This window comes from Cariama cristata, unplaced genomic scaffold (genome assembly GCF_000690535.1).
Source record: "Cariama cristata isolate BGI_N322 unplaced genomic scaffold, ASM69053v1 Scaffold40651, whole genome shotgun sequence".
NCBI lineage: Eukaryota > Metazoa > Chordata > Aves > Cariamiformes > Cariamidae > Cariama > Cariama cristata.
Genome location: NW_009599425.1, coordinates 1 through 10,199, shown reverse-complemented (window position 1 = coordinate 10,199; position 10,199 = coordinate 1). Strand labels below are relative to the sequence as shown.

At 34.7% G+C, this 10,199-nt stretch overlaps 1 protein-coding gene across 1 annotated transcript; it reads left to right on the top strand.

Moving 5' to 3' along the window:
- Positions 1 to 214: 214 nt before the first annotated feature.
- Positions 215 to 4,952, top strand: LOC104168909 (polypyrimidine tract-binding protein 2; the record flags this gene model as incomplete). The annotated part of the gene is made up of 4 exons (XM_009709672.1): positions 215 to 388; positions 818 to 961; positions 4,601 to 4,765; positions 4,842 to 4,952. Coding segments are annotated over exons 1-4 (552 nt in total), but the record flags the coding sequence as incomplete, so codon positions are not given.
- Between the last annotated feature and the right edge of the window lie 5,247 nt (positions 4,953 to 10,199).

The window sequence follows — 10,199 nt, the reverse complement described above, 5'->3', positions numbered from 1 at the left end:
ACAGAGGACTGTTGAGTTAATCTTGAACAGTCCACCTTTCATGAAACTGTAACATTTGTCTCTTTAGAATTTGTTCTTAACCCTTGAATTTTATTTACATCAAACTAAGAGATGGCTTACTTAAATATCTCATATTTATAATCAAAAAATGTTTTTTAATGAAGCAGCAATAGTATCAGTAAACTTTTCAAACAGAGTCTGAATATGTCTTTCAGCCAATGGTAATGACAACAAGAAATTCAAAGGTGATGATAAAATGGATGGGGCTCCTTCTCGTGTTCTTCATATCAGGAAATTGCCTGGGGAAGTGACAGAAACAGAAGTTATTGCTTTAGGTTTACCTTTTGGTAAGGTAACCAACATCCTGATGCTGAAAGGGAAAAATCAGGTAATTTGTTGCTTTCTATTTTTTAATATGCTTACTGTTTAATTTAAAAATACACTGATAAAGTGCTGTTGAAATAAGTCGTATAGCAATAATTATTTTTTAAAAAAAAAAGCCTGTGTTCCTCTAATTTTTTTAATGAACTTATACGGTCTCTTAGTAAGGGTTTTTTTGGAGGGCAACAGGGGATGATTGACAGCCACATAAAGCAAAAATTTAGCTGTAAGATAAATATTTAGTCCTATATCTTCATGGACAAATTTTTGGGGATGAAGTAGTTTAACAAATAAAGTTGGTCTGTAGAGAATGACATCTTGTAAAAACTGATACTTGTTAAAATGTGTTATCAGACACTTTAAGTGTTTTTTAATATACTGCTAATATGAAGATTATCTGCTTTGTAAATACTGAAAATTAACTGTTTAATTACAGGCATTTTTGGAACTTGCTACAGAAGAAGCAGCTATCACTATGGTTAATTACTACTCTGCTGTGACACCTCATCTTCGTAACCAACCTATCTATATCCAGTATTCCAATCATAAAGAACTAAAGACTGACAACACACTTAACCAGGTATATTTACTGTTATGTAGTATTACAAATGCAGACAGTAGAAAATGAGGCATGGCATGTATTCTTGGCTCATGTGGCATACGTTTAAATCATTTGGTTTTGTCCACATTCTGACACTGCTGTAGTCTTACCCTATGATCATTCCACGTTGTGATATTGAAGGGGATTTGCTTTCTGTGTGATCTTTCCATTACAATGAATTTTCTTAATGTTTCCTTAACATAAAAAGAAAAAGATTCTGAAGTGTCTTTTAAGTTTTTTCATAAAATAAGTTTTCATCTTTGTTTAGAGACTGTAGGATGAAAAAATTAACTTTCTAATTCTGACATGTGAGATTCTAATGCTACTTTGAATTTCCCTGCTGATAGTAACTAATAGCAATGCTTATGTTTCAGTGCTTTGAATGATTGCTCTGGTAGCACTGGTAACTTCAGCTTATGTGATCTGCTGTTCCTGGAAAAGAATAATGATCACTGTAGAGACAAATATACTTAATAACAAAAAAATGTTTTAGTGTTGCCTCTGCAGAATCTGTTTCACAATATCTGTAGATGCCCACGTCTGTTTCTAGTAGAACAGGAAAATTAGAAAAAGTAACGTGGTGACCATCTTGTAGAAATTATGGGAGGAGAAAAGAGATATCAACTTGCCACAAGTCAGATGATTATTTTAAGGTTAATTTCTTATGTTTTCTTTTTGATATTACAAAAGACAGTGCAAGTATGAAGTTACAGGTTCTGTAACTTGTGTCCTGTCTTAGGTAAGGTGTGTAAATAGTAAAATTATACCTGTTAGCTTTAAAAACAATTTCAGAGTAATCTATTGAAAGACATCTTGATTCAGATCAAATCTAGTGTTGATTTTCCTGTTGATCTTTCTAAACATTCCAGTTCCTTAGAATCTTTTGATAGTTTAGCTCCTAAAGGTACTTTTAAAAAATTGAGATCCCCTCCACCCCCACAATGTCAGTTATAAAGAAAAATTCACTTACTTTTGAAAAAAGAGAATAGAGGATGAATCCTGTCCCCACATATAGTGGGTGGACATACTCGCTTAAAAAAATTTCTTTTACATTGTCGACTTCTGTGGTGATACTGTTTTTGTACTTCATGTGTTGACCTTTTGAATGTATAGGATGTGCTGACTTTTCAGCAGCTTTTATGCGACCATATGCATTAATACCTGATTTTAACATATTCCCAGTCTTTCAGGTCTCTATTTCTTTAATTTAGAATTTAATTCTAAATTAATTTAGAACCTACTCAGCTGTAGGTATTCTGTAACTAGTATCTCATGAGGCATTCTGTAAAACACAAGATAGTTGGATATTCTTTTTTCTGTAAGGAAAAATAAAGGTGGTGCAGATGTTGCTTATAGTCTTCTTTTTGTTATTTTGAGATGCAAAACTTAGAAAATTTTTTTTTTTTTAAATCTGTGTTTGAAAGCCTTGTCATCCAGCCAAATTAATTTTGAAATTGTCTTTTTCTGGATGTTCAGGCAGGAAGAGATGAAAAAGTCAGGATGTTAGTACATGTAACTGGAAAGATAGGATAAAAAATTGCAGAAAGGTGCAAGTGATAAGTTATAAAGAAGATAGGAGAAAAATTTATTTAACCAAGGGGTACTTTAAAGGCCTTTAGAAATAATGAAAGTAAGAGAAGTTCCATTAAGCTATGCTATTCTGAATTTCTCAATAATAGTAGCTTCAAAGGTTATTTTTAGTAATGTACTCAGAATGAGTTTGCTCTGAATAAACAGATTCAAAAGGGAAAGTTTAAGTTTTCATCTCAGCTCTATAATTCTATGAACAGCCTTTTCCTGTGAGACATCAAAACACTGCAAGAAGATCATTTAAACTCAAATTTAAAACAAAACATCTCTTACCTTGTTTCATTCAGTATCTAGACTCAAAAGAATTGAGGCTAGAATGACCTCTGTAACTGTAATTCTCTGTAATCATCAACCTGTCGTAAATGCATGGTTTTGGTCTTTTCTGCACAGACATTGCAACATTTAGAAATAAACAAACGTTATACTTCCTGAATGGTCTAGCTGATGTTTTTAAATTAATTTTGATTTTGCAAAAATAAGAGAAAAGCTTCACATACTACCCAGATGTCTTCAAAAGTGGCTATTTATATATGATACTAAATGATATCTTGAATTTGTTTGACAAAATACTCACTGTCATAATTTATAATTTTATAGATTTTATCCTTATTTGCCAATGTTAAGTTGTATATTCCTTCATGCATTCACATTCACTTTAGTGGAACAGAATATAGATGAATAGTGCTAACAAGGGTCTTATGTTGAAATTGACTTCACAAGTTTTGGTTCTTTGGGTTATACAGTCTAAACTTTTCCAGTCACTTTTTAGGCGTGAGTTTTAATTGATATATGCTTCTGTGCTTACAGAAGGAGTAGGAAGTAATTATGTAACTCAGCCAAGTATCTGGCCAGCTTGAAAGTTGTGTATTTCATACATAAGGGGCAAAAAAGAACATGTTATCAAAAGATGTTTTTACAGAGTTACAGTAGCTAATGTTAAACATAGAGGTAAATTTTATTTTCCCAGCTAGTGTTCACCAGGTCTTTTTTTTCCCCCCCTGCCTCCTACTTTCCTTACTCATTGATTCGTTTCAGTATGAGGAGTATCATGTAAGTTGTGAGACGTGAAATTATGTAGTAGCTCTAACACCTTTAAAGTATGCAGTATGCGTTAATATCGTGGTTATTATTTTTACCTGGCATGCTCACTTGTGTCTCTGTTTTGTATCGTTTTGCTTCATAAGGCTACTGTAATGAAAGTATTAAATGGAAACCCTTTTTTCTGCACTTTTTCTTTCTCAGAAAAAGACATCTAATCTTTCTGATACTGTCAGTTTTTGCAACAGAAGTAGTTACATAGATGTGTGTTCTTGTGATGTCATCATGTGGTTACCTTTGAATTTCTAAAACCCTGCTTGTGTTTAAAACCCCAAAAAATCCCCACACATGGAGAGGATTTTGTTTTTCTTTTTATGAAAGAGGGTGGATAACAGACACCAGTTTGTTTACATCTCTGTGGATACTACTTTCTGACACTTGTCAGTCTTGTGTATTATTTCATTGTATTAAAACTGAGAAGTTTGGAAGTCTTAGTTTAGCATTATCCCTTCCTGTCAGAGCCTTCTACATAATTAAAATGGCAGTGAAATGTTGACTGTAATACAGTGTCTTGAAAAATAGGATAAATACTTATGGTTTCGGTAGGCTTGCATTTGTGGGTTTTTGTGTTTGTTTCGGTTTGGTCTTGATTTGGGTTTTTAAAGGAAAGAAAAAAGTCTATAAAGAGTCCTGAAACCTACAAAATCCTCACTTACTAGTAGAACAATAAGCTTGCTACTAGGAAGATTGGTGCAGTTTGAAGCCCCTCCTTACTGTGACATAAGGATTAATTGATGTTTTCATGCTTATTGTCTCTTCTCAGAGAGTCGAACTGCATCGTACTTACGTTATGTTATGTCTGTAGCTCTGAGTTTTGAATAAGTAGACTATTTTGTTTCTGAAGTTAACTATATTGCTAATTAATGTCCAGCTATCAACTTGAAATATATTAAAAAAATTGTCTCTTTTTTTGTTTGTTTTATTTTTAAGCGGGCCCAAGCTGTTCTTCAGGCAGTGACAGCTGTGCAGGCAACAAATGCTCCCATTAGTGGAACCACTGTTAGTGAGAGTGCAGTGACTCCAGCTCAGAGTCCGGTACTTAGAATAATTATTGACAATATGTACTATCCGGTAACCCTGGATGTTCTTCATCAGGTAAGCCAAATTTCATTTTAACTTGAGCTATGACTGGGAGGAACTGGCGTGTAAAACTTTACAATGTTTTTGGCAGATATTCTCTAAATTTGGTGCTGTATTGAAGATAATCACATTCACAAAGAATAACCAGTTTCAAGCTTTACTGCAGTATGGTGATCCAGTAAACGCACAGCAAGCAAAACTAGTAAGTATAGTTCTCTTTTAATGCTGGAGACCTTCCTTTACTCTAAACATTTGTATAAATGTTAGTGTAACAGAGTATTGACCGTAATAATGTGTCATACTCCTCCACCACTTGTGTGAATTTTTTGAGATTAAAAAGTAGCTGGGAGTTATTATGTAATGTTGTTATATTGCATAAAAATCAGTGTTTAAAGATACTATGTTTAAGGATACTATGTCTAAAGATTTGTATACATCTATAATTATGAACAAGTATTTTAAGACAGTACGGAGTTGAAATAATATGCAAGACTGCAACTATGAAAATGTCAACCAGAAGTAAAAATGTAGGATGTAATGTTGATGCATAATTAATTCACTGTAAGCAGCAAATTTAGTAAGCCCTTTTGGATTATTGTTGGTAGATACTTTCTAAGCATCAAAACAAACATGTGATTTGTGGATTGGATATGGATTTGTGAAAGTATTTAATTATAGTATCCTAAAAAAAAAAATATCTAGACTTCATTATAACCATAATTACCCAGAAGAGAGAGTGCAGTCTCACTCATGGGACTAGACTATGAAGAAGCTTTGCAACACTGACAGATGAGAGCAAGATCTTCCTTTTGTTTTACTGGAAACTCTCCTATCCTGGGTAGGAGAGGCAAGAACATGTAACTGGTTTTATTCATTATAGCAAGAGAGTGCCTATGGTTAAATTCTGATGAAGATCAACAGCATGTCATCTAGACCAGATGTTTTGAATTAATTGAATGGGCTATGTTCACATCTGTGGCAATAGGAAAGTTGAACCAAAGGGGAAAGCTAGATTTAAAAAATATTATAACTATTCAGAAATAAATGGAATAAATTTATGTTTTCAGACATTTACATGCAGCCTGGGTTTGTGGAAGGCTGATTAAAATTGATGTGCTGGTTAAGTGTTGCTTGGCAGCATAGAAAGTGCTTATTGCCCATCGATGACAGAATAGCTGAGAACTTCAGGAGAAAGTTAAAAGCTTGCACCTCAGACTAAGTTGGCAATGAATATCTCTTAGTAGAGGAAAGAAAAAACAGGCTTAGTTTTCTGTTGTAAAGAATGATGACTGTGTTGAAATAAAGACCTTTATTAAATAGTGGAGGATCGTCATTTTTATCCTTGTCTCCAAATGAAATACTGGGTATTGATTAAAAAATTGTGAGGTGATCAAGACAGGGAATCACAAAAAATAAGAGGCATTTTCAAAAAGCAGAGTGTAAGTTTTCATGCTATTGAGAAAAATAAAGTTAGCCAGGGGCAAGAAGATTTGCAACTTGATTTATGATGATCTACTTTAAGATAGTCAACTCCTGAAAAGCAGTCTGGAAATATTTGTAGATTTGGAGTACAATTTAAATTAGGGATATCATTATCAGAGTTTAGTAGTATCAAATATTAGATCATGTTTAAAAGTAGAGAGAGGCGCAAATATGTCACTGTAATTTGTAAAAATTAGCTTGAATTGGATACACCTTTCAGGTTTTGAGTAGGTTTAAAATATTAATACAAAAGCTAGGTCTTCAACCTACAGTTGCAGCAGAAATCGACTGTAGTCATTTAGATTCATATTTTAAATATTTGATAAACAGTTGGATGCTAATGTGTTTGTTGCCACATGTTGCAGTTCAGTCTTGATTCCTGTTTGGAAAGTTATTTTTCAGTAATAGATGTTAATGGTGCTTTTAAAGTGCGTTTTTGAAGCAAAATATGACATCAAGTGATAAATCTTTTGACTTCGTTTTTTTGAGTCTTGCATATATTATCAGAAGATTTAATGGAAAGATGGCATCTGTGAAATGGACTGTAGAGATTTGAAAATTATCAGTGTAATTCTAGGAATATGTTATAAAGAAGTGTCAAAATAACAAAAGGATGAGGTATGTAAAAGTATGAAAGGAACCTAAGAATCTCTTGCTGTTGTTGACTTCTGACAAACTGATACTAGCTCATGGGATACTGTATTGGTCATAATTAAAAAGAAAAAAAAAAAAGCATGTATTTGTTTCTCCAGTTTTGCATGTTTTGATTAGGGTCGCTGTTCACTAGTGGTAGTTCATGTGTGAATGACTAAACTTCACTGAATAACAGTGACTTCTGCATGTACAGTCATTGTCAGAGTGATCTTGGAGCCTGTCTTAGTGACAAATTGAAAAGTCTTAGGTTTATAGTTTCATATTTTAACCAATCTATACATAAATAGACAAAACGCTAAGAGTAATACCAACTGCAAATATTGAAGAATGCTAAACTTGAAGGAAGGTTTGATTTCCCTGCTACCCTCCCAAGTTAAGTAGCATAAAATAAGTACAGTTCTTATGATTGAGCTACTGTGGTAAAACATGAAGTGCCACCAAAACAACAATACCTAAATGAAAGAAACAGTCAGATGATAGGAAGAAAACCCTCCAGTTTTAATACATCTGGATATACAGTAGAAGCAAGAGGATGGGGTGGCTACACTTAAGTTGCATGGAGTTCAAAATTAAAAGCATGGTAAAAGAGTAAAGAAGTTTTCAATTTGTTTTCCGTCAGTTGTTACTGTAGAAGATAATGGGGAAATTTAATTTTCCACTGGCGCTCTTCACAGGAAATCAGAATGTGGCCTTAATAGAAATTGAAGACTTATTAAGGAAGTTAAAGAGCAATTTGAAAAACTCAAGTGATGTAAGTACCAAGGAGAGATGCTATTCATTTGAAGGTTCTGAGAAAATAGTGACGCTGACAAGAATGTACAATACGAAGCCTCTAGCCCTATGGGACCTCTTTTGCTATTTGAATGAGCAAGTAGTGAAAAATTGCATTCCTTCTCCACTTGCTTTGTGAGAAACTCATTTCCTGTAAAAGCAGATTATGGTTACCCTGATTTCTGTTTCATCACCACCCTCAGATTGGATCATTATAGTTACACCAGCAAGTAAAGGTGAAGACAGCAAACTTCAGGTTCTGTGCAATGCAGCAGTCTAGCCGTGGGTTGGAAAAAGTACTGAGAACAGGCAACGGTAGAGCACATTGAACTACTGTGCTTCTCCTAATGAAACAGAAGGTGATGTCCTGGAAATGGCTGTACGCATAAGGAGTTACCATAGGCGTCAAAAATAGCTCATTTTCATAGTAAATGATCAGGACCCTCAGCATAAGCTGCAAACATAAATATTTGATTACCAGTAATCTGGTATACCCTAGAAAGATTGGAACGCTAGTGTTTCTGTCTGAACAGCTGGCTAATCCAGAGTGGTGTTCTTTGTGTAAATGCACCAAAAGTACTCTTGCCAAATCTTGGATATTGATAGTTATTAACACCTCATCTACGAGCATTAACCAAGACTCATATGTAGCACATCACAGCCATCTTGACCCAATATGGGTTAAAAATACCACAAGTCTAATTAAGAGTTTCCATTATAGTTGGCCAGTTGATCCTTACTTGGCCGTAGGTGATTGAAGAGTACCTCTACAGAGATTCTGTTGAGGTTTGATTCTGCATTCAAGATGTCTTCTTTCCAGTTGTTTTGAGTGACAGCTTCAGGGTGGCTCTGCACTGGTAGCAGTCTTCAAAAGATCTCTTCTAAGCTGCATTGCCCTAAAATCTGTAATAGGAACTTCAGGTAGTCGTTGCCAGAATGGAAAGCAAGGACATCTCCAGATAAGATATTTAACTTTAGGGCAATTATCCGTGATTATTGCATTAAGATTTTTTGGGTGTCTTGAATCCTAAAGAACACAGTTTGTGCTTGGAAATGGTAAGTAGTGTTTAGGTAAACAGAAAAGTGCCACGTTGTATCAGAAAGCCCAGAAGTGCAGCATCAGTGTTTGTGTCCTGGATTTTCCAGTTTTGTAGAAAATAATAAGATATGCAATTGGTCCTTCATTAAAAAAAAAAAAAAAAAGAAAAAATTAAAATATTATTATTGCAGAATGAAATGTTTTACATACAAGACATTTCTGTGGCTAAGAAGTGTATCCAAGACACTTGTCTCAAAAGAAATTAATTTCAATCGAATGCGTATCTATAGGATGCACTTGGGACACATCTCTCCCAAGAGAGACTTACCATATGGTCTTCAGTTACTTTGAGATACTTATTTGAGCTGGAGTATGTTTTGTAAGGATTACTTCAATTTTTTTAATGCATTAAACTGTTATGCCCTTCTAAAGATCTTGTTTCTAGTTTCTACTGTTTCATGTACTTTGGGAAGAGAGTAGGGACTAAATTTATCTTTTTTCTTCTTATGCGTTTGGAAAGAAGGCAGTGGTTTTGTTGTGTTGTCCCTCTCTGCCACTTTTTTCTCTGCACTCTAATTTGTTTTTTCTTTATCAGACCTGGGTAAAGGCTTTCAAGCTATCCTCATCCTGCAAGAGATCTGTTTCCTGTCTTGGATCGTCATCTTAGGTGCCTAGAGTGCTTGACAAACAGAGGGGCAGATAGACTATTTGTTGTGTTGAAGCCATCTGTCTCCAGAAATACATGCTAGCTAAATCTCTGGGCTCTATTTCTGAACTGGGAAATGGGAAATCAAAACATCAAATAATTTTCTGTCTCCCAAACTGCGTTCTTGTCTGTCTTCTAGGTACTGTGTGTGGATTAGCTAAATAATATTGTCAGTGGCATATCTCTTCCTGATTTTTAGAGGGCTGCCTTGGCCATCTTGTGTAGGGGGATTTCATTCCACAGATTCATGGTCTACACAGGCCTTATGAGAAGCTTTTCAAAGCATAATTCCTGTGAATATAGCACTTTTCAAGGGACTCTTCTTTCACAAGGATTTTCAGGCATCTTGAACCCTGAAAGTAAAAAGAAGATCAGTGAATTCTGTCCATTACATCAGAAAGCTTCTCATTCAGGTGAGGAAATCCTGAGAGAAGAAATGATTCTAGGAATGTTCTTCCTCCGCTTTGGAACCAGCCCATAGATCTGACTTACCTGCATGAAGCTGCATCAGAGCACTGCATCAGTCACTCCGGATGTTAGAACATTTTGTAACTTTGTAGAGTACTTTTTGCTGCCTGAGATCACCTTTGCTGCTGTTACCGCTTCTCTTAACATCCGTGGTCACATTGGAAAATGAGAGATTCTAGTATCATGAGTCCGTGTTGACTAGATAAAAATTCTTAATATCTTTTCTGCAAAAGCTTGTTTGTGGTTTGTTACACTACCAGCAGGAGAAAATACTAATACTGTTTATGGAACTAACTTTTTTTCCCCACTGTCACCGTTTAAGGCTGGGC